Here is a 24,858-nt window from a genome sequence, read left to right as displayed (position 1 = left end):
TGAGTTTGATTTAAAAAAGATGTAACATTTTAAACACATTTTAAATACTTTTTCTGTTTGTTTTTTTGTTGTTTTATTTTTTTAAGCAGAATGACTGTACCTCAAGTTATAGTCAATACAGGGTTTCCTGTATTTAGTTGATGCCTAAAGATATTAGACACCAAGAATACCAATCACACTCATACACTACAGTGTGCTTTTCTGCATTCTGTGTTGAAGTTGGTACACAATCCCAGAAAGACAAATTGCTTTAATTTCACAACCACTAAACACTCCCTATTTAAAAAGAGAGTGGAAATGAGACAGACAGACAAATAGACAGAATCGACTACATACTCTCTTCCCTTTGCGGGGAGACTGATGATAAAACACTTAATGAACAACTGGAATAACATATGTGATATAAGATGAAAATAGCATAAGGATTTTTTTTAACATTTTCCTTGACTTCCATCTGAAGACACAAACATGGACTGCAGCTGGTCTTTCACAGATGTTACACATTGGCGTATACTGATTCATCCAAGTCGGTCTGCATAGAAAAATAAGTTTAATTCATTCCATTGTTTGATGCAGGCACATAACAAATGAAGAAAACCTAACTCACCCCTACGTTGCCATATACATGAAAATTGGTGTAAATGTCATTGCAATGGGCATCCTCATAGTTCTCTTTCCTGCAGAAACAATAAAGAAAAGCACACAAGATTTTTTTCTTATCTACATGAAAATGAAGTTCAGTCACTCCTTCTTAGGTTACATTTAATCAAAAGTTTTGTTTGTTTGCTAATTAAGGTGAAGAATGTATACCTCCTTGCTGGGGCATAATGAGGGATCTCTACAGGTCTCTCTGACTTCATTGTGCTCAGGTCAGATGGTGGTGTCTCTCCTGATCTCCGCGTGCTAGCAGAAATATGTTTGGGTGTTTTTGTTTGAGTTTTTTGGCATTACCTTTAATGATATTACAATAATTTGTTTAATGACTCACCATTTTTTAACTCCGACAGCAGTAGCTATCAAAATAATGAGCAAAATGACACCTGTTCCAGAGGCAATAAAGATATATTGCATGTTGTCTGAAGAAAGAAAATCATACTGTGTTTTTTGTCATGGAAATGTTGAATAAAAAGAATTTATGTTCTATTTTTGACATTTTTACTTACCATTAACAGGTAAAGAGAGTGTGAGGTTAGCATTTCCCAGCGTGTTGTTTGCCAGACAGTGAACAAACCTAAAGGACCTAAAGTCTGTCTGCAGAGTCCCAGTAGTAACAGAGCCATTTGTCTCTACTGTGGTGCTTGGCAGGACTCTGTCACCAAGAACAAAATGGACCATGCTGGGGGGCCTGGACTGTACAATGCAATCACACTTTACTATGCCGTTATATGAGGAGCACTTAGAGTAAGTCTCAATGTCAGGGCCATCTGTAAGAACAGCAAATGTAATTAGAAACATATATCCATGCATTCATCTTTTGTTGTTATATTTGTTCTATTATTTACTTACATAACACATTGAGCTTCAGGGTGCTTGACTTGACTCGTCCTTCTTCATTAACAGCAGTGCAGTACACGGGCTCTGAGTGTCTGGAGACATTTGACATTGTGTAGGTTTGCCCCTTATTCAGCAGAACACCAGTTTCACTGTGCCACTCATAGCTGCTGACAGGGTTTGCATCACTGGAGCACTTCAGGTGTGCAGTCTCTCCCTCATTCACATCTGACTGGTACTCGACCTTCACATTCACTGGAGCATCTGCATAGAAACATTTAACCCTTACTCTGCAGCATTTTGTATCATTTTACACAGTGAGGTAAAAGCTGAGTTTCATTAAGCATTTTGACATAATGGTAGTACTAGAGTAAATTTTCAAGCAGTTGCCAAAGTCAGCAAGGTTCTGATTGGACAAATATATCGACGATAGGCTGAGCCCATCGGCGATAGGCAATTTATTTATTTATTTGCCAATGAGTAAGTTTGCTAAGAATGATGGAGCTAATAGAAGCAGTCAACAGAAAGAAACAGCGCTGTTTTAACAGTGAGCAAATGCACCCTCCTCAGAGTGCGCCGAAATGCTTGTTGATGGAGCTGCAGAAGCTGGTGACAGCCAAGTATACTCAGCCGGATGGTGGACACGTACATGCTCATGCAGGTTAGTCGTGTTTAAGTACTTTGCTCACACTATATGTCTGCACAAGTGGCACACCACTTTGGTTACATCCTTAGGTTTACCCCCTTCATGTGGTTTAAAGCCTTTATATATTTCTTTGTGCTGTAAGCGTTAACGTGCCATCATCATGATAAAAGCGAATAACAATTAACCCATCCAGATGGGTTTAGTGCATTAAAAATTTTAACCTCGTTAATCGTGATGACCGCTTTAACGCTCTAAATTTTTTGGGAAATTAGTTTGTCCATGCTTGAACTTCTTTTATGTTGTAAACGCGCAAATCAGTCCGTGCATGATTACATGGCTCCACCCATCAAAAATGGGTGACTCGCCCATTGTCGATTATTGGACTGACGATTGTCGGTTGGAAAATTTTTACATATCGCCCAACCCTACCATGAACTAACAAAATATCCAAGTAGTCCATCTAATATTTGATATATTTCGGTCAATGGAGACCAGACAGACTGCTAAACTAACATCACCATTGACTAAGAAACGCTAAAGAAAAAAAGAATAAAATTACGACTTAAAAAAAAAATATGAGTCAATTTAATGATTATAAAGTCATAACTGATAAACGGAGACACAGACAGAATTTGCTCTTCTTTCTGTCACATGTCCATCCAGTGAAAATACCAGACATCTTATTGCTGACTGTGGTTGGAATCTATATGAGTCATGATGACTGCGAATCCTGTGACTCTGACTGAAGCTAGATGCAGAAGCTGCTAAATGAAACATCAAAAAGTACTGCACAAATTTTAGTTTTTAAAATGCTTGAGGAATTTGTCTTTTATCATCAACACATATTTAGAAATGCACACTTACATTTTACTTTAAGGGTCTTGGATGTTTCTTGGTGCTTTCCTCCGTGGTATGTTACCCTGCATTGTAACAGTTTGTTGTGATCAGTGCGGTTTGAGCGAAACATTAAAATTGATGTTGCCTTCCACTGGCCATCATGAAGCTTCTGTGCTTGAAAATGCTGCTCTCCAGAGTGACTCCAGTGAAAAGCTGGTGGATATGTGGGGCAGGAGTGAAACACAGAGCAGGATGCAGACACAGGTTGACCCTCCTTTATGTCCTCATGCGCAGAAAAATCAATGGCATTTGGTTCACCTGTGTTAACAAGAAAGATCATGAATAATCAAATTTTCTGAGAGAACACTTAATGTACTCGGCAGTTGATACTGTATTTTATAAAGCTTTGACTTATGAACTTGCCTTCCTTATATTAATTAAATTTGTTGATACTGTATTTTTCAGACCATAATGTGAACCGGATTATAAGATGCACTGTCGATGAACGGGTCTGTTTTCATACATAATTACATATTACATTACATTAAGCAAATGTTAAACTTAATTGTTACACCTGGTAAAGCAGCAACGCAGATCATTTTATTAAAGATGAAACAATTCTTTAACTCAGGTATTAACTCTCAGTGATGCCGCAGTGATTGTTTGACTTTGGGACCTGAAGCAGAGTTTGGACCTAGATTACACCGCGAGGCTCCTGAGTATGGTAGCTGTAATTCTCTGACAACCCATCATGCTTCGTACTAAAGCACTTTTTGACAGATTTTTGAGCGTACCACATGAAATCAGTTCGAGGTCAGTAAGCACAACCAAAATTCACACATAAGGTGCACCGGATTATAAGGCGCACTCTTGATTTTTGAGAAAATTCAAGGATTTTAAGTGTGACTTATAGTGCAGAAAATACGTTAAACATGAATAAAGTGTTGAAAATCACCACCAGAGTCTAGTGAGGTTATTAATGCATAACACAGATATATTACTAACACATATTACAAGGAAGTATGGGGGGAAAGAATAGGAAGAAAGATATTTCCTGTTTTGTTTGAGTTGCTGTTCATGAAAAAAAGAATCAGCTCTGGTTGGAAAATATAACAGGAAAAGAGTGGTGGCTTCATTTGGAATTATTTAATCTTTCCATGTCTGCATGTTTCCAAACCGATGCAAGATGTACTTTCAGTCTGATTTCAAGCTTGAGAATGTAGGAAAACAAAGAACTGGATGCAACATCACACATAAACTGAAAGATAAAATGAATTAGCCTGATTTAATAGCACAAATGATGAACATGAAAACAGAAATATTAAAGAAAAAAAAACCTCTAAACCAAATCAATTTGTATTAACCGCAAAACCTGTCTTTCAGGGTTCTAAGTAATTAGTTACATTGGGCTTTCAGAAGCAAAATGTGAGGAAAAAAGCCACAGACACTGAACACACTGCTGGATAATATTAATAATAAAGTGCTATTATAGGTTGATTTGCTGGTTCATAAATGCATTGTCAGAGCTTAGGTTTGAATCAGTTAGGTAACAAAGCAAAAGTGTATCTGTTATTAGTACAAATGAATCAGCTCAGACCAAAAAACTAGCAACAACACTGAATAAACAGACAATACTAAGCTTGGAAAATGCGATTTTATTATTGGCAATATTAATGAACATTTTACTTACGAATCATTGAAATGGAGACTTTCTTATTTAAGTAGGAAAAACTGTTATAGCCTCCAAGTTCAATCCTGAAGTGAAAAGGCCCTCCATCATTTTGTTGAAGATTTTCAATCATCAGAGAACAGTTACTCTTGCTGACGTCTCCAAGAAGTTTTGTTCGTCTCCTATACTGCTCCAGCATTTTAGACTCAGTTGGATGATAGATGACTTGATTCCCATCATTGGTCCAAATCCCTGTGAATGTTTGGACCTTTGCATTTGGGTAGTTATAAGAGCAAGGGATCACCACACATGACCCAAGGAGACCTTTTACTGAGGATGGGACAGCAATAGTCCAAGATGACGCTTCTGTTTGAGTAACTGTAATAAAATGCACAAAGTGTGAAGAAATGAAGCACAGAAACAGGTTGATCAACAAGAGACAGGAATCTTAAATGTATGAAACAAAATGCTGATTCCCTAAAAACTGCCTGGACAACAAAAGATGCATTATAAGACACAACTGACTGTTCAGTTCTGTAACTGGCAAATAAGTAAGTAAACATTACCTCTATTCATACACATTGTGCAAAATGTATCATACCTTTGACGCAAATGCATATGAAAAACAAAAGCCACTGCCAAACATCCATCTCTTCTTCTTATTTCCACATCTAAATAAAATAACAAATGTGTGTATGTGTGGGTGCTTTTATTTCCTCTATGGACAAGTGATGTCAAGTTTCCGTTCTGCTTTTAATACTCACTTGATCCACTTTGCCACAATTTCTGTGAATTTACAAAGTGTAGAATGGGGAAGCAGGTCATATGTATCAATATTTATCCTTTTTGAATGATTTGCCAAGATTTTATCAAAGGGGTGTTAAGAAGATTTATAAGATTATAAAATAACACATTTTATTTTTCACAAGTTGAATTTCAGATTTCATATGTAACGTAATAATAATAATAATGATAATAATAATAATAATGATGTACGAGGTATTTGTCGTCTCTTTAAGCGTATGTTGTATCTTGCCTCGCATCTTCCATTGAGCACAAATATCTGTGCTTATTCTAGCCTGGCTCTGCCAGATGTCCTTTGCTCTTTATTGCAGTGATATTAATAGAGGTCAACTACAACTCATTCATCTCTTAGTGCTTCTACAGAGCTTGTAAAAGTTCATCTTGAGTTGAATAAAAGAGAACACATTTGAAATGAAAGGAAAAAAGCAGTTATGCTGTAGTATATGTGAGTGAGGTCATTCATTTAGTATTTTAAAAAAGTTTAGCTTTTTAGATGCACAACCTAGTCTTCAATGGGAGGCTGATTGTACCTCAGCACATTCACATTTTAGTTATAAACTATTATGACACCTCCCCTAATATGTGTAGAAGTTCTAGTGAAACAATATGAGATCTATGTTGTAGAGTGACAGACTATCTCATACTACATCTAGTATCCATTCAAATAACATCAAAATTAGCACATGGATCCAAAGTAATAAAAATGCTCAGTTATATCAACAACTGCATCAATGAGGAGTTTAGTTAACAAAGAGGAAAGACATTTTCATGTTTTTTTCTAATTTGAGAAGAATGACTGTACCTTTTACTTATTCGCCTCATTGTCTTAAGTTGTACCTGGAGATTGTTGGTGCAGAGCTGTCACCACAGGATTTCATTTACTTAGTTGATACCTTTCGGCATTTACATGACATGTTGTCTTGTACGATTTATGCTTAAGCTCTTACTATCTCACAACTTCACAACCTACTTCATTACTAAGACACCAAACTAATGCAATAAAAAAAAGATTTGTTTAAATTGTTACACAATGTCAAAAAAATAAACTATTTTAAATTTTCACAAAAAGGGACCCAGTCTTTTTTAAATTGGTATTGTTTCCCCTTTATGAGCTCATACTTCAGCAAAAAGGTCTCCATCCTGTCCAGCTCATACAAATGCATCAGTATTATCTTCAGACAACAATGAAATAATTTTAATAAAAAAATCGTCCTTGTGTCATGTCTCCGTATTTATATAAATAATGAGCCAACATTTTCCTCATGACACCATTGGTGGACCTACCCTACCCTACCTACCTACATACATCCTGCTCGCCTGTTAGCTGTTTAACAGCTGCTGCTGATTCAGGAAACATGCCCACGTTACCTGGTGATAGTCACAGTTTAAGATAAGATAAGATAAGATGACCTTTATTAGTCCCACTCGTGGGAAATTTGTTTTGTTACAGCAAAAGTGCAAAGTTATGTAGCAGAAATTAGAAAACACTGGAATGCAATAAAATAAAATACTATATACAATAGAATAAAATAGAATAGAATAATATATACAATAGAATAAAATAGAAATACAAATGCTATATACAACTGAGTAAGAAAATACAAAAATACAACTTCGTCAGAAGAAGAATTGTACAAGAATTGCACATATAGCAGTCTTATTGCACGTGTAAGGGTTTGATCAGCTGCAAAAATCTTTGTTGTGGAGTCTGACAGCAGTGGGGAGGAAAGACCTGTGAAATCTCTCCATCCGGTGTGGGATGGTGCCGCAGTCTCCCACTGAAGGAGTTGCTCAGTGCTGTCAGAGTCTCTTGCATGGGGTGGGAGATGTTGTCCAACAGGGATGACAGCTTAGCCGCCATTCTACTGTCACTCACCACCTCCATTGGGTCCAGAGGGCATCCTAGAACAGAGCTGGCCCTTCAGATCAGCCTGTTCAGTCTCGTTCTGTCCCCAGCAGAGATGCTGCCGCCCCAGCAGACTACACCATAGAAGATGGCTGAGGCCACCACAGAGTCATAGAAGAGCTTCAGGAGTGGGCCCTCTACTCCAAACGACCTGAGTCTCCACAGCAGGTACAGCCTGCTCTGCCCTTTCCTGTAGAGGGCATCTGAATTATGAGTCCAGTCCAGTTTGTTGTTCAGATGAACACCAAGGTACCTGTAGCTGTCCACAGCCTCAATGTCCATACCTTGGATGTTCAGTGGTTGCAGTGGAGGATGCTTGTGCCTGCGGAAGTCTACCACCAGCTCCTTGGTTTTACTGGCATTGATCTGGAGGTAGTTCAGCTGGCACCAGTCCACAAAGTCCTGAGTCAGTCCTCTGTACTCCTTGTCGTCTCCATCAGTGATGAGGCCGACTATTGCAGAGTCATCAGAGAACTTTTGCAGGAAGCACTGGGTGGAGTTGTGGGAGAAGTCTGCAGTGTAGATGGTGGAGAGGAACGGAGCCAGATCCGTTCCCTGTGGGGCCCCCGTACTGCAGACGACCCTGTCCGACACACAGCCCTGAGTCCTCACATACTGTGGTCGGTTGGTGAGGTAGTCCAAAATCCAGCTAGTGAGGTGATGGTCCACTCCAGAGTTCTCCAGCTTGTCCTTCAGAACCGAGGGAAAAATAGTGTTGAAGGCACTGGAGAAATCAAAGAACATGATTCTCACAGTGCTCTCAGGAGTCTCCAGGTGAGCGAGGGAATGATGTAGGAGGTGGATGATGGCATCATCCACTCCAATGCCAGGTTGGTAGGCAAACTGAAGTGGGTCCAGTGATGAGCTCACCAGGCGCCGAAGCTGAGCCAGGACCAACCGCTCCAGGGTCTTCATCAGGTGGGATGTCAGAGCCATCGGCCTGTAGCTGTTGAGGTCCTTGGGGCGTGAAGTCTTTGGCACTGGTACAACACAGGTGGTTTTCCAGAGCTGTGGGACTCTTCCCAACCTCAGGCTCAGGTTGAAGAGGTGCTCTATCACTCCATCACCGTGGGCAGCTGCAGCTCCATGTAACGTAATGTCGGCGCAATACTGTGCACAAGACAAAAAAATGTAGTTTGTTTCCTGGGTGCAAAGGTGCTTGAGCTTGTGTTTCCTTTTTAGTTACTGGCCGGGGACACAGAAGAAGTATGTTGCTCTCCTGAACAGGTAATTCAGCAAAAGGGTAGTTGTGAGCGAGATCAATCTCCTCCATACTTAAGCTGTGTGTTCCTGTAACACTCCAGAGAACATCGTCACGATTTACCAATAAGTCCTGCATCCTGACTGTGTCCCCTTTCTGGCTTCCCCAGGACAGTTTCTTGGGAATGCTGAAGCCAGTGGTTGCTGAATTACCCATGATACCAAGGAGAAAATTTGTAAATTAAAAAGAAACCCTGCATCAATCAAGTGAAGAATATTAAATTAAGTGTAATTTATATAGCGCCAAATCACAACAAAAGTCACCTCAAGATGCTTTTTCTCTTTGTTGCAATTACTAAACTATTTTTTATAAACTATTATTTTTTTAGCTGTTGTTACATCTGTTATTAATTATTTTTTTTAAAATTATCATTATTTTTATACATATACATGAATGAAATGAAATAAGTTTTCAGTGATATTTAATGATGAGTAGTTTGATTTCCACAGCAAAGGGAAAAAAATTGATTTCCACAGCAAAGGAACAAGAAGGTGAAACATCTTTAATACTACTAATCACTCACCACTTGTTCACGTTGTACATCATCTTTGTTGATGTATTTGATCACCACCTACAGGCCAGTCAGTAGTATTTTGGTTATTACAGGCAATGGTAAGAGAGATATATCATTAAGATTTGTACTCACTGGTAAATCATCTGTTTTTCTTCTCCCAGCATAAACAGAACCAAAGCCTCCTTCCCCGAGCATTTCAAGCGCTTCGTATTTGGCCTCAAAGAAGGCTAAACACAGACAGAGAGAGAAACATATTTTTGCATATGAACTTCGGATAATGTGGGATAAATGGAACAAATATCTTATTGTTTTCTCATGTGTAGCACAACGTAGGAAATAGTAAAATTAGAAATGTTTCCACTACTAGAAATATTCAATTTGGTTTGTTTAGCTGAAGCAGGTAACTGGAAAGAGTGTAGAAGGAAGCTCAACGGGTCAAGTATTAGCATTTCAGAGTATTTACTTTGTTGCTGTAAGAAGTAGGGTAGGGCAGGGCAATATGGCCAAATATATTTATCACGATATATATTTGAAAATTTGCGATAACGATATAACTGACGATATAATTGGTGCGAGACAAAATACTTTACAACTCCACAACTTTATTAGTGCAAAAAAACCCCATCAATTTATTTTCACTCAAACAAGCAGCTGTTTTTTATGTGCATTAAAGCTATATAAAAATTTAATAGTGCAAATGCAAATTCCTTTCCACCATGTGTGTATGAAAACAAAGGCACCGCGCATGTGCGTTTATTCTATCGCGATATTTCATTTTCTAATCATTAACTAATATTGTATTGGTATTACTGTAAACGGAATAATATGACATGCTACTTTTGATTAGGGCTCATTTACTTTAAATCTGTTATTGTTAACAAAACATTTCTTAAACAAAAGAGAAAATTGCACATCCTCTCACAATATTTCGACTCCTCAGTACATAGCTGCATCATGGAGTTTAGCCATTTTCATACAATTGTGTCTGAGTCAGTATGTTAGGGCTTGCTGATGTTAAACAGAGCGGCGATTATATCGTATGCATTGTTTAGTATTTTGTATCAGAGTGATTAAAAAGTTTCCATCAGCTACTAAAGAGCTGGAAGTTAAACCCAGCTCCACAACACTGTTGGTGTGTCCCACTGTGGAGGAGACTGACATTACAACTAGGAAATGACTGCATAGCACCACTTACTGAACTAACACACCGAGTTCTGAAAATGACTGCTGTTTGCATGACGTTGCTATAATTACCATTAGTGAAAGACATTGGAAAAAGGCTTAAAACTCAATGAAGAATTTGCAAACCTAAAAGCAACAAAACAAACTTAAGATACCTTTAATCCTAAATCCACAGCCTAACCATACAGTTCGGTCCTGTATAGTCATCTACCACTGATCTTACTTAGTTTACCTCTGTTTCTGTTGAATGGGAGGGACATGTTCCCACTGTTGTAAATGGGAGCTGATTGACTGCTGCATCCTGGCGAGGGCTCACAGTCATCTTCCCTGGTTGCCTGTCTAGATGTTTCTGTTCCTGGCAGCTGCTTAGTTCTGTGCTCCTCATGTGATTCTCTGATACTGGTGCCGCTCTCTTGTTTTTTAGCTGGTGTCTCTCTCGAGGTGCTGGCCTTTCTTTTCACACCCTTTATTGGCACAGTGTCTACTGCTGACTGAGCAGGTCCACGGCCACTCCTCAGCCTTTTTCTAGGTGACTCTAATGCAGTGCTGGCTTTCCCCTTTTTTTCCAAGCTACATGTGGCTTTAGTGGTGCTGCCACAACTCTCTATAAATCAGATAATCCCAGTTATTATCAAGCTGATGACAGCATGCAGTTTGATTTTGATTGAACCAAGAAGTCTGTGTGATGTTCAGTGCCACTGAGTTTTAATGTTCACCATTTTACAAATTTGAAAATACTTAACTAATTAATGCAGCTAAAGTTTAGAGAAGGTTTGGTGGTTTAGTTTAAGGTCTGTGTCAAAGTCAGACTTTCTACAATATATCCAGCTGGTTGAAAGTAACTATGTACATTTACTCTAAGACTGCACTGAAGTCCAGTTACTTTATGTCTTTACTCAAGTATTTCTATTTTGTCCACATTTTGCTTCATAACTATATGACAAAGTTATGACATTATATTTGTAATATAACAACACTCAAAAGTACAGAGAGGTGTTTTTGTCCTTTAACTTAGTCTACACAACCAGGCTTTAAAGTCACAATAACATCATACTGCGAATAGCAAAAAAGTAAAGACTCCAGCAGAAAATTAAGAATACAGTTGATCCGTTTCCAATAACAACCAGTTGTATTTTCAATACAAAGAAGAAAAATGCACTTTTCTGCACGAAAACCAAGAAAAATTATGCTAACTGTAACTAAATAAAAAAATACTTAAAATAAAATAATTTGCATTTGAAAAACTTGTACGTGTACAAATACACTAAATTACAGACATAAAACTCAGTTTGAAGCTGTCTGCAGTGGAGGAAAATCAGAGGACGACTTACCTGAGCTTCTGTCAGAGGGCACGAGATTTACACTGTTTATTGTCTCAGAGACCATCTTCTTGGTAAATTTGCGCAGTCACACTTTGAGAAAATGCTTGACTTTGAATATACCAATGCTAAGTTGAGCTTTTCTGACGTTGCTGTGCTGAAGTGAGTGAACTGTGTGTTCTGAGTTGTTAAAGATGATGACTCGGGTTCCATTCCGTGAGTTCACAAATACACAAGATTGAACAATACAAAGGAAGAAAACAAACACTTATTTAAAACATTTTTATTAAAAGGTCTTAAGGAGTCAAAAGATGAATGATAAACATACTGGGTTGGGTTCTTTTCCACATTTAACACTGTAAATCCCTCAGTACACAGTAACTGTATGAAATGGCCACAAACAGAAATACATGCATATACCAGTATGAAGAGTTTACACACTTTTATGAAATGAAATTTCTATTCTCTATTCTTCTTTCACAAATAAAAAGAAATCTACATTTTAAAGTTTCCACAGATGTAGTTTTTGGAAGATGGGGTCAACAGAAATACTGTTCAACTGAATATCAACATTTCACATGGCAAATATTTTCTGTGAGCAACAGCTGCGCATTTACACATCCAGATGTGTTAGCTTTCATTTGGTGTTTTGATTCTGTCTATTTGATGGGTGTAATATCAGTTAGCGCTTCTGTTACCTCCGCTTTGGTCTCCTCTGGTCTCAGAATAAATAAATGCAACACAGAGTTGACAACAACATCGATTTTGCTTCTACAAGAACACCTTTCTAAATACAAATCTGCTAATCTTAAAACTTTGACCAAACCAGAGTTTACCAAGTCTTCTTCGACAACTCAGGCCTTAAAAAAGAGGAATAACCAGGCTGAATGTCTTTCCTTAGGAAAAGAATAAACCAAAAGTCACTTTTAGAAAGTGTAGCATCTTGAAACATAATTGCTGTTAAGTGATAAAATATTTTTCTCCTCTTTTTCTTTTTCACACAGTTTTAAGATAATCAAACAAATTTTGAAACCCTGGAAAATACCAAACTTAGTTTTTAAATTATGATTTCATTGATTAAGTGGAAAAAATGTTATCCAAGCCTACTTGGTCCAGAGTGAAAAGGCTGTTGCCATCTGTTTAAATCATGAATTATTGCAATTAACTACATTTCTTTTGTGAAGTTGACTAAATTTCATAAGCCACACCCAGTCCTAAATACTGCCAGATCTGTTAAATCAAGAAATCTCATAAAAAATGACTAAATAAAATAAAAAGCCATTGTCTTCACAGTGGCTTCTACCTGCTCGGAGCTCTCCTCTCTCTATGGCTCACACTTCCTGATGTTTGCAAAAAGATTTTTCTTTTAGACCAGTTGTGCTTCAGATGTCAGTTTGTGCATTTATGTGTTAATGATTTTGTTTACTGTTTTATTCAAAAAAGAAATCCAGAAAATGCTTTGTGATTGTTTTCTTGCCACTGTCTTTTTTGCTTAAGTTTTAATGTTGACATACATTGTCAACCTGAACATCCTGAACAACACGAAATGAGAGAAAACAAAATGAAGTGTATTTGCAGAATTTCTTTTTCTTCTTAGAAGGAATCTGTAATGCTATAGTTTTAAAATTTTTATAATAGAAAACAGTGGTTCTGCTGTTTTCCCTCTTTTTCTTAAAGCATAAAGCGTACATAATAGCAAAACACTCAAATTACACATAAACATATGTGAGGAGAAAAGGTCTTTAAGTATATACCTTAAATATAACCACTGATCACCATTGATCATGAGTTAATCACTGAGTTGTTCCAAGTATGACCTAACGCCTTGTAGTTGGGAGGCTTTTCTTTCATTATAGTCTTTCAGCACCATCTTCTGGTGAGTTTGTTCAAATATTCCTGGCTGTAGTCACCAGTAAGTCCTGTTCAAAGTAATACTTCTTTGGTGCAGTGGTGCTATTTTTTCACATATTTACCGACAAAGAAAATTTTTGATAAGCAATGAAGCAGCAGCTGAAGCCTGTGTGCAAATAAATGTTTAATGCTCAAAAATAGGCACTAAAAACAGGAAGTTATGAATCTGGTCTATAAAGATATCTGGCATAAATTACACTTTGACACAAGACTGCACATCCATTCAAGTATAAAAACACAAAGTATAAATAAAATCAAAGAATGCAGGTTTAGTGCAAATGATGTAAAAACAGTCACACAGACAACAGACAATATGGACTGGAATACACATACACACAGAACTACTGTGAAAAAAGATCAAAATGAGCCCCAGAAAGACAGCTTGGAAACATGCAAACAACATCAAAACATAAAGCACACAAAGACTCCAGAGATGGAGGGAAGCATGAAAAACTAAGATAGTAAAAAAAAACCTAAAAAATTAAACAGACAGAAGAATTCACTGCACGGACAAAAGTAGATACTGGACACTGACTCTGACAGTGAATTATGAATAATTCAAAATGCTGCATGGTACAGTGGCTAGCATTGTTGCCTCACTGCAAGAAGGTCGTGGGTTTGAATCCAGTCTGGCCTTTTCTTGTATGTTCTCCCTGTGTTTTCATGAGTTATGTCAGGGTACTTCCTCCCACAGTTCAAATCCAAGTATCATGTTAGATTAACTGATGGTTCTAAACTTGACCGTAGGTGTGAATGTGAGTATTAATGGTTTGCTGTCAATCTGTCCCTTTGACCAACTGAGCTACTGCTCGGAGTGTACCCTGCCTCTTGCTCCATATCAGACCTATTTACATTTAAGTTTATTATAAAAAGATAATCAAAGACAAAATATCTTATAAAAGTATATTTTGTCAATACTAGTTTTGGTGATGGATTCTTAGATGCATAACAAATATTCATTTGTTTTATCAGCTGAGCAGAGAAATCTCAAAATAGACTCACCATTAGACCATAAACCAAGAGGCCAAACCAGAAGTACATGGAAGTCAGAATGCATGTCCTTTCACTTCTGCAAGGAGGCTTACATTTTAGTTACAAACTGTTAATATAATACCTCTGTTACATAATACCTCCAGTACCATGTGTTTAACTGTCACACAAGGATGGAACTGTAAGCAACAACAAAGTGCAAAGTTGTTTATATGCACGGTTTTCACAAAAGAAGACATGAATTACATTTGTTTAAAAAGGAAAACACATTTTAAATACAGTTTTTAATCTGTAAAGAGAATGGCTGAAACTTGTTGTTTCTGCAGAGCAAAGGACTTCCTTTACATAATCAATGCCTGTATGTCACCATATGCAGGCATCTTGTTGTTACTTCTTCTCACAAGTTGAGAGAGAAAGGCACTCTTTAGTAGAGACGCTACCAAGAAGCATATTTGCACTCGCACTTCAGGGGCTGTGTGTTACCACCTTATTAATCAGAACTGAGTATCTTCTTGTTGTTCTGTTGTGTTGCTTGAATTGTTCACTGTAAAACCACATATTTCTGGATCCTCCGTTCCAACAAAAGCAGGGTTGAGTATTTCACATGTGTATGAATACACTTTGTTGCTCTCCTGAACAGGTAATTCAGCATAAGGGTAATTGTGAGCAAGATCAATCTCCTCCATACTTAAGCTGTGTGTTCCTGTAACACTCCAGAGATCATCGTCACGATTTACCAATAAGTCCTGCATCCTGACTGTGTCCTCTTTCTGGCTTCCCCAGGACAGTTTCTTGGGAATGCTGAAGCCAGTGGTTGCTGAATTACCCATGATACCAAGGTGAAAATCTGTAAATTAAAAAGAAAAAAACAACAACAAGCCTACTAGTAAATAAATACATGTATGAATGTATGAGTGAAGAATTTGCAGAACAGAGTTTTGTTTTTGTTTTACCTGGTCACTAAAACAGCTGCTGGATCTTTCTACTGAAGCAACGAATGCGGAATGATGGCTGATCTGGTCTATTTTAAAAGGTCTGACCGTGTCTGTTATTGATTGAACATTTAAGAGTCATCAAACAGTAACAATTGAAGTTTATCTCATTGTAATTAACATAAACCAATCAATCAATCAATTACTGGAAAATGCAATCACCATTTTAAAGGTTTTTGAAATCTTGATGAAAATAACCAAAACAAACAGTTTTTAGTTGTGAGGTTTAAGTTTACGTATTCTCCAGAAAGTTTATTTCATTTTGATGTTGTCATATGTCATAAAGTTCAATAAAATAGGCACATTTATCACCTGACATTGAACTTTGCAAAAAAGAAAACATTTATTACACTATGGGCCAATATGTACTTCATTTTAAGTGACATATGAATGAATCACTGCATTGACCCTTTTCCTTTGATTAATTTTTTTAAACACCACTTGTTCTTCATTAAATCAAATTAAAATTAGATTATTTTTTAATGAGTTTTATTATAAAAAATGACAAAGTAAGAATAGAAGTTAACATGTTTTAGTCCAATACCTGTCTGAAGATATAATTTTCACCTAGCAACTGAACCGTGGTGGACTTAACTGTGGGATCCTTCCACAAGTTTCTTTTATGATTTCTTATGGGCAAACATAGGAGGATGGGAGGGGCGACAAGGACTAGTTTTAAGTTTGAATAGGGTCAGTGTCACTGAGCATGAGGTGATAACCTGGACCCACCCTACAGAGGTTGCATAGTTCAACTTCTCCAGGATGACTGACACACACACACACACACACACACACAGTGAGTACTGAAGGAGGCCAGTTTATTTAAGAATCTTTGTTCTTACTGTCTGTGGTAACTTATGTTTAAAATAAGCTTTCTTTGTCACAACCAATTGGTTCCAATCAACTGTGATAAATAAAAATATCGTCTGTACATATACAGACCCTCGAATTGAACATCCTGAGCAGGTGGTTAGGATTGTGGAAGAAAAAATAAGTTAGTCTGATTTATATGCCTTATAATTAAAATGAAGATTTTTAATTTAACATCTACTTTAAATACATATCTTGAAAGGAGTGACACAGACTTTTAAAACAATTGGCTTCTGGCTAAACCTCAACAAACATGTTTGCATTGAGGGTAAAAAGCGGAGTCATTTCAACCATGCCAACAATCAGCGTACTCTTTCTTATTATTGATTTTTTTTCTTGTTGATTTTTTTTGTAGCTCCTTAGACCTGAGGACAGCACACATTTCTTGGTTTTTATCTCGATGGTTGTTGCTGATTAATGAATAAACAGACCAGACCAGGGTGATCAGATCACAACGCACTGCCATGAGAAGTGGGATAATGAGATGAGAGATAAACATCCAGTCTAGTCCCACATAAAGTGGGAGATGTGGTCACCCATATCTGTTAGGCTGTTTGTAAGCATTGATACTATTTATTTGTAATGCATATTTAATTAACTCACAATGTAGCTAATATAAGATTTAAAACTGACACGCTTTCCTGAGTATTTTCTCCAGTTAAAACATTAACAGCTACTATGTATTGAATGTCATTTTTTATGAAGAGGATTAGAACACCTTGTGCTGTTGTTCAATAACTAATCACAAAAACAATAACGATAAAACAGCTAATAAACATATTTAGTAACTTGACAACTTTGTAATTACTGCAAAACTTTAATAGTAATTTTTCAAAGCACATTATTTGATCAGACAAACAAAAGTACAAAACAGAAATTCTCTTAATTACAATATTTTACAAGGAAATGTGAATGACAGATGACAGGAAAACTGATATAATATGTATGTGGTATAAGATGAATATAGCACTAGGATCTTTTTTTTCCTTGACTCCGACCTGACCGCAGCTGGTCTTCCACATATATTACACGTTGGCGTATACTGATTCATCCCAGTCAGTCTGCACAGAAAAGACTGCTTAATTCACTCCAGTCTTTGACGCATGATTAGATTAAATTTTAAAAAATACAAAACTTTACCTACCTCTGTGTTCCCATACACACTGTCATTGCCGTAAATGTCATTGCAATGGACATCCTCATAGTTCTCCTTCCTGTACAAAGAATGCAAAAAGGAAACAAGTTTGGCTTTTTCCTCTACACACAAATTATATCAAATATTCATCATTCATGTTTAATAAAGAATAATGTTTTTTTTTTTTGTTGTTTTTTTTTTTTACTGATTTGAAGAATTAAAACCTTTTTGTTTGGGCATAACGAGGGGGCTCCGCAGGTCTGTCTGACCTCGTGGTGCTTAAGTCAGATTTTGGCGTGCCGTCTGATTGCCCCCTGCTGAAATTTAAAACATCAGGAGAAAAACTAAGACTTTCCAAAACCTCTAAAATACAACATTAGCATAACATCGCAACAATTAGAAGCAGATAAATATTGCTTTATTTTATGATCATATTTAAAACAGGTATTGACATTTTACATGACTTGAACTTATACCTGTTAATGTTTTAGAGTGTGTAACTTGTCCTTAACAACTTACCATTTTTTAACAACTCCCACTCCAATGGCTATCAGAATTATCAGAACAATCACACCTGCTCCAGAGGCTATGAAAATATTCTGCATGTTGTCTGTTCAAAAAGAAAACACATTGAATATTTTTTGTTTTGCCATGTAAATATAGAGTGATTATAATCTATGCTGTTTTCTTGAGATTCAAAGTTTTTTTTCTTACCATTAACAGGTAAAAAGAGTGTGAGATTAGAATTTCCCAACGTGTTGTTTGCCAGGCAGTGCACAAACTTGAAGGACCCAAAGTCTGTCTGCAGAGTCCCAGTAGTAACAGAGCCATTTTTCTCTACCTTGGTGCTTGGCAGGACTCTGTCACCAAGAACAAAATGGACCGTGCTGGGAGGCCTGGATTGTACGATGCAATCACACTTTACTATGCCGTTATATGAGGAGCACTTAGAATAAGTCTCAGTGTCAGGGGCATCTGTTAAGACAGCAGATATAATTAGGATCTAGCAGATAACCATACATTTATTATATACAGTGGGGCAAAAAAGTATTTAGTCAGCCACCAATTGTGCAAGTTCCCCCACCTAAAATGATGACAGAGGTCAGTAATTTGCACCAGAGGTACACTTCAACTGTGAGAGACAGAATGTGAAAAAAAAATCCATGAATCCACATGGTAGGATTTGTAAAGAATTTATTCGTAAATCAGGGTGGAAAATAAGTATTTGGTCAATAACAAAAATACAACTCAATACTTTGTAACATAACCTTTGTTGGCAATAACAGAGGTCAAACGTTTACTATAGGTCTTTACCAGGTTTGCACACACAGTAGCTGGTATTTTGGCCCATTCCTCCATGCAGATCTTCTCGAGAGCAGTGATGTTTTGGGGCTGTCGCCGAGCAACACGGACTTTCAACTCCCGCCACAGATTTTCTATGGGGTTGAGGTCTGGAGACTGGCTAGGCCACTCCAGGACTTTCAAATGCTTCTTACGGAGCCACTCCTTTGTTGCCCGGGCGGTGTGTTTTGGATCATTGTCATGTTGGAAGACCCAGCCTCGTTTCATTTTCAAAGTTCTCACTGATGGAAGGAGGTTTTGGCTCAAAATCTCACGATACATGGCCCCATTCATTCTGTCCTTAACACGGATCAGTCGTCCTGTCCCCTTGGCAGAAAAACAGCCCCATAGCATGATGTTTCCACCCCCATGCTTCACAATAGGTATGGTGTTCTTGGGATGCGACTCAGTATTCTTCTTCCTCCAAACACGACGAGTTGAGTTTATACCAAAAAGTTCTACTTTGGTTTCATCTGACCACATGACATTCTCCCAATCCTCTGCTGTATCATCCATGTGCTCTCTGGCAAACTTCAGACGGGCCTGGACATGCACTGGCTTCAGCCAGCGGAAAACGTCTGGCACTGCGGGATTTGATTCCCTGCCGTTGTAGTGTGTTACTGATGGTGACCTTTGTTACTTTGGTCCCAGCTCTCTGCAGGTCATTCACCAGGTCCCCCCGTGTGGTTCTGGGATCTTTGCTCACCGTTCTCATGATCATTTTGAACCCACGGGATGAGATCTTGCGTGGAGCCCCAGATCGAGGGAGATTATCAGTGGTCTTGTATGTCTTCCATTTTCTGATGATTGCTCCCACAGTTGATTTTTTTCACACCAAGCTGCTTGCCTATTGTAGATTCACTCTTCCCAGTCTGGTGCAGGTCTACAATACTTTTCCTGGTGTCCTTCGAAAGCTCTTTGGTCTTGGCCATGGCGGAGTTTGGAGTCTGACTGTTTGAGGCTGTGGACAGGTGTCTTTTATACAGATGATGAGTTCAAACAGGTGCCATTCATACAGGTAACGAGTGGGGGACAGAAAAGCTTCTTACAGAAGATGTTACAGGTCTGTGAGAGCCAGAGATTTTCCTTGTTTGAGGTGACCAAATACTTATTTTCCACCCTAATTTACGAATAAATTCTTTACAAATCCTACCATGTGGATTCATGGATTTTTTTTTCACATTCTGTCTCTCACAGTTGAAGTGTACCTCTGGTGCAAATTACTGACCTCTGTCATCATTTTAAGTGGGGGAACTTGCACAATCGGTGGCTGACTAAATACTTTTTTGCCCCACTGTATGTTTGAATGAAAAGAAAAATCTCTTCTGTTGTTATATTTCTTGTATTGTTTACTTACATAACACATTGAGCTGCACGGTGCTTGATTTGACTCGTCCTTCTTCATTAACAGCAGTGCAGTACACGGCCTCTGAGTTTCTGGAGACATTTGACATTGTGTAGGTTTGCCCCTTATTCAGCAGAGCACCAGATTCACTGTGCCACTCATAGCTGCTGACAGGGTTTGCATCACTGGAGCACTTCAGGTGTGCAGTCTCTCCCTCATTAACATCTGACTGGTACTCGACCTTCACATTCACTGGAGCATCTGCACAGAAACATTTAACCCTTAATGTTACTGTGCAGCATTTTAGTTTATTTTTCATACAATCAGGTCAAAGTTGAGCTTGTTTCAATATTTTGATGTGGTGTAGCAATAAAAGAAAACTTCAGAAACCAAAGAGATAAACATAAATGTTATGACAAAATATCAAAGCCAATGTTACATATCAACCAGAAACATTTTATGATTTTTTTCTGTTCAGATTTTTTAAAAAACATTTAATTTTCAGTCTCTTTGGTTTCATTATTAAATTTTTTTGCCCCGATAAAAAAACAACAACTAAAACTTTATATAAAACTGTGTCCCATCTTTTAGAAAGTTCTCACTAAATTACAGCATTTACAATATTTAAGGGATTCTTTTTTAATAATAATGGATTGGATTTATATAGCGCTTTTCAAGGCACCCAAAGCGCTTTACAATGCCACTATTCATCCACTCTCACACACTGATGGAGGCAAGCTACAGTTGTAGCCACAGCTGCCCTGGGGCAGACTGACAGAAGCGAGGCTCCCATATCACACCATCGGCCCCTCTGGCCAACACCAGTAGGCGGTAGGTTAAGGTGTCTTGCCCAAGGACACAAAGACCAGGACAGAGAGCCCAGGGATTGAACCGGCGACCTTCCGGTTACAGATGCGCTTCCCAACCCCCTGAGCGGTCGCCCCGTTTTTAACATCAACATGTTGTTAAAGCTGCACACTTACATTTTACTTTAATTGTCTTGGATGGTTCCCGCTGCTTTCCTCCGTGGTATGTAACTCTGCATCGTAAAGGTTTGTTGTTATCAGTGCGGTCTGAGCGAAAGGTCAGAGTAGATGTTGCTTTCCACTGGCCATTTTGAAGATTCTGTGTCTGAAAATGTTGCTCTCCAGAGTGACTCCAGTGGAAATCAGGTGGATTTGTGGGGCAGGAGTGAGACACAGAGCAGAATGCAGATACAGTTTGACCCTCCTTTACCTCTTCTTGCACAAAGAAATCAGTGGGATTTGGTTCACCTGTTTTAACGAGAACACATGAACATCATATAACTGCTGTAATGCAACACATGGCACTTGACGCATGTGGCAGTTGATGTCATGTTTTATAATGACTGGGCTTGTCTTTATTGATAAAACATGAATAAGAGTCCATTGAGGTGACCAACACAAAAAACATTAGCTTTTTCACAAAATCTAAGAGGGTAAAATGTGGGAAAAAAACATAAAAAAGATATTTCCTGCCTCATTTAGGTTGTTGTCTACGGAGCCCCGCAGGGGACATGGGAGAGAAAAAAATTAAGACGGACTTTTGCGAGATCTCGCAAAACAAACTCGGGATCTCGCAAAACTTTTAGCCGCATTCTTCGGACGCCGGCTCGAAGCCGACCGGGAGGTCGAGGCACAATGTGCCGGGAAAGCGGTGTTCCTCCCGGCTGTAGTGGGTCTCAACCTCCCGTTAGCTCGAAGCTAAGAATGCGGCTAAAACTTTTGCAAGATCTCGCAAAAGTTTTGCGAGATCCCGAGTTTGTTTTGCGAGATCTCGCAAAACTTTTGCGAGATCCCGAGATAGTTTTGCGAGATCTCGCAAAAGTCCGTCTTAATTTTTTTTTCTCCCATGTCCCCTGCGGGGCTCCGTAGTTGTCCACAGGAAAAAATAAATAATTAATTTATTTTGCTTAAAAATATAAGATTTAAAAAAAGTAGGGGCTTCATTTGGCATGATTTTCTTACTGTGTCTGCACTTTTCCCAACCAAATTATAATTTTTGTAAAAAAACAACAACAACAACTTGTTAACTGTGTGGTAACATCACACATCTGCTTAAAGAAATTTGATTAAGCCTATTTTAATACCAAAAATGAAGAACCTGAAAACATTTAAAATTAATTTATATTAATTGAGCACATATCTTTCTGAAAATAAAAAAAAGCCTAGAAATAAAGAAAGGCTTATGAGACCTACAAAATGTCATTTTTTACAGTATTAACTAAAATTTTACTTACCGATCATTGAAATAGAGACTTTGTTATTAGAGTAGGAAAACTTGTTTGGACCTTCTAGTTCAATCCTGAAAAAGAAAGGTCCGCCATCACTTTGCTGAAGATTTTCAATCATCAGAGAACAGTTTTTCTTGCTGAGGTCTCCCAGAAGTTTTGTTCGTCCCCTATACTTCTCCATAGTGTTAGACTCAGTTGGATGATAGATGACTTGGTCATCAATCCTCCAAATCCCTGTGAATGTATGGGCCGCTATATCTGGGTAGTTATAAGAGCAGGGGATCACCACACACGAGCCAAGGAGACCTTCCACTGAGGATGGCACATCAACTGTCCAGGATGATTCCGTTTGAGTGGCTGCAATAAATTGCGCAATAAAATGGAGTGAAGTGAGGCGCAGAAACAGGACAATCGATAAGAGAAAGAACGCTTAAATGCATGAAACAAAATGCACATTCCCCTGAATTAGTTCTAGAATTTCTGAAAATAACTTCATACAAAACGCAGAACATATCATACCTTTGAAGCAAATGCACATGAAAAACACAAGCTGCTGTAAAGCATCCATCTCGTCTTCTAAAAAAGTAAAGACTGTGTGGGTGCTTTCATTTCCTCCAGGGGAGAAGTGAAAGGTTTGGTTTCCTTCCTGCTTGTATTAGCCATTGCGTTCGCTTTACCCCAAAGTCCCATGCATGTATTATGGGGAAAGCTTGTTTTATTAATTTATCAATGGACTCTTCACTGGATTGATTATAAGTAGTTTCAACACATCTACAGAGCTATTTGTTAGTATAAGCTCAGTTTTCCCTTTGAGCGAACTTTGAACGACCCCCCCCCCCCCCCACACACACACACACACACACACACACAAAAAACTCACCAGTTGACCTAAAAAACAATAGACCACAAAGTATGAGACCAAAAAAGCAGCAAATGAGAGGCTTTACATAGCTGTTTAGTAGGCATGCTTACATTTTACAGACCATGAATGATATATGCAGTACAATGTATAGAAGCATCAGTAAAGCAATGTGTGTCAAATACTAACAGCAAATTACCAAAGCATCAAATTAAAACAGTACACTGTGTCGTGTGTTTAACTGGTTCTTACACAATCCCAGAAAGAAATAAAATTGTTTTGCTTTCATTTCACAAAAAAGGGTTAGTTTTAAATCGGCATGTTAGTCTCATTTCCTCTTCACACTTTGAGAGACGAGACAACTCATATACTTGTACCAGCAGCACCAAGGCTCCTTTTGTTTACTCATCACAACTAGGTTTCTTTTTTTTATATATATATATTTTTTTAATAAGCAACCTATATGAACACAAATAAACCAAAATAAACAAATAATCAAAAATAAACAAACGGGTGTACCATCTAGTGTGTATACACACACACACACACACACACACACACACGCACACACACACACACATCCTTAAGCATACGTACACATAACTACATACATATGTATTCGCCTATACCCTCATACATACTGACATGAACATATATACACATAACAATTCAGAAATATGGCATACATAATTACAGAGATTCAAACAAGATCGGGTCTCCTTGACAAAATGTAATGTTTCCATTTAACCCAAATATCACTAAATATGTCAAATTGGAGTCTATTAATGAAGGTAATTCTTTCCATTTTAAACATCCCATATACAATCTCATACCAGTCATTTAGTGATGGGATTTTCACACTAAGCCATTTCTTGGTAATAGTCTTACGGGCAGCCAGACTCAGAATACCATACAACAGCTTGGACGTACATTCACCGAGTATAAATATCCAAACAAAAGTTCATCCCAATTAAAGGGAAGTTGCATACTAAAAATGATCTGTAACTCAGAATGAATCGATACCCAAAAAATGTTGATCAATGGGCAAGACCAAAACAGGTGGAAGTGTTTTATTCCTTGGGCCCCACAGTTTCTCCAGCAGCTAGAGTGATTAGAATAATGTTTACTTTGTGCAGGAGTAATAAAAAATCTACATAGACTCTTCCAACCAAAACATCTCCATATATTAGAACTAGAAATTCTCCACTGAAAAGCACACTGCTGATACCAAATGTCATTTGAAATTGCTGTATTTGTTTCGCTTTCCCATTTTTTTTTAATGTAGGTAGTATTCCGCTTCTTAACCTCTTGCATACCCTTATACAGTCTAGAAATCACCTTGAGGCCGGGATCTGCCTGGTAAGCCTTGACAAATATACTCAAAACAGGTAAAGAGAAAAGATCTGTTCTCTTAGGTATAAAGTTATGTAGGTGATGCCTAATTTGAAGAAACCTAAAAAAATCTGTTTTGCTTAACTGGTATTGATCTTTTACTGATTGGAAGTCCCTAAGAATTCCCTTATCGTAAAACA

At 37.8% G+C, this 24,858-nt stretch overlaps 2 protein-coding genes across 2 annotated transcripts; both read right to left on the bottom strand.

The window, feature by feature from the left end:
• Window positions 1-232: 232 nt before the first annotated feature.
• Window positions 233-5,361, bottom strand: LOC143421064 (sialic acid-binding Ig-like lectin 14). Its single transcript, XM_076889911.1, has 9 exons — window positions 5,245-5,361; window positions 4,665-5,021; window positions 3,002-3,292; window positions 1,507-1,755; window positions 1,164-1,424; window positions 989-1,076; window positions 811-903; window positions 608-677; window positions 233-532 (listed from the first exon to the last, which is right to left on the bottom strand). Exons 1-9 carry the CDS (start codon window positions 5,291-5,293, stop codon window positions 497-499), a joined length of 1,494 nt encoding a protein of 497 aa, XP_076746026.1. The 5' UTR covers window positions 5,294-5,361; the 3' UTR covers window positions 233-496.
• An 11,849-nt stretch (window positions 5,362-17,210) lies between these two features.
• On the bottom strand, window positions 17,211-23,105 carry LOC101485679 (sialic acid-binding Ig-like lectin 14). Its single transcript, XM_004541574.5, has 9 exons — window positions 22,987-23,105; window positions 22,474-22,824; window positions 21,197-21,487; window positions 20,226-20,474; window positions 18,242-18,502; window positions 18,047-18,137; window positions 17,752-17,844; window positions 17,537-17,606; window positions 17,211-17,453 (listed from the first exon to the last, which is right to left on the bottom strand). The coding sequence occupies exons 1-9, from the start codon at window positions 23,033-23,035 to the stop codon at window positions 17,418-17,420; spliced, it is 1,491 nt and encodes a 496-aa protein (XP_004541631.4). The 5' UTR covers window positions 23,036-23,105; the 3' UTR covers window positions 17,211-17,417.
• Between the last annotated feature and the right edge of the window lie 1,753 nt (window positions 23,106-24,858).

This window comes from Maylandia zebra, linkage group LG11, assembly GCF_041146795.1.
Source record: "Maylandia zebra isolate NMK-2024a linkage group LG11, Mzebra_GT3a, whole genome shotgun sequence".
Classification (NCBI taxonomy): Eukaryota; Metazoa; Chordata; class Actinopteri; order Cichliformes; family Cichlidae; genus Maylandia; species Maylandia zebra.
The sequence above is the reverse complement of the archived record's forward strand: the minus strand, read 5'-3'. Positions and strand labels throughout refer to the sequence as shown.

Bases quoted from the DNA above. Each gene is read 5' to 3' on its own strand.
- LOC143421064 (XM_076889911.1), bottom strand. From the start codon at position 5,293: ATGGATGTTTGGCAGTGGCTTTTGTTTTTCATATGCATTTGCGTCAAA. The intron at 1,425-1,506 runs GTAAGTAAATAA...CTGTTCTTACAG, and splicing joins CCTGAAGCTCAATGTGTTAT to ATGGCCCTGACATTGAGACT. The intron at 904-988 runs GTGAGTCATTAA...TATTTCTGCTAG, and splicing joins GCTGTCGGAGTTAAAAAATG to CACGCGGAGATCAGGAGAGA.
- LOC101485679 (XM_004541574.5), bottom strand. From the start codon at position 23,035: ATGGATGCTTTACAGCAGCTTGTGTTTTTCATGTGCATTTGCTTCAAA. The intron at 17,845-18,046 runs GTAAGTTGTTAA...TTTAAATTTCAG, and splicing joins GTGGGAGTTGTTAAAAAATG to CAGGGGGCAATCAGACGGCA. The intron at 17,607-17,751 runs GTTTTAATTCTT...TTCTTTGTACAG, and splicing joins CGTTATGCCCAAACAAAAAG to GAAGGAGAACTATGAGGATG.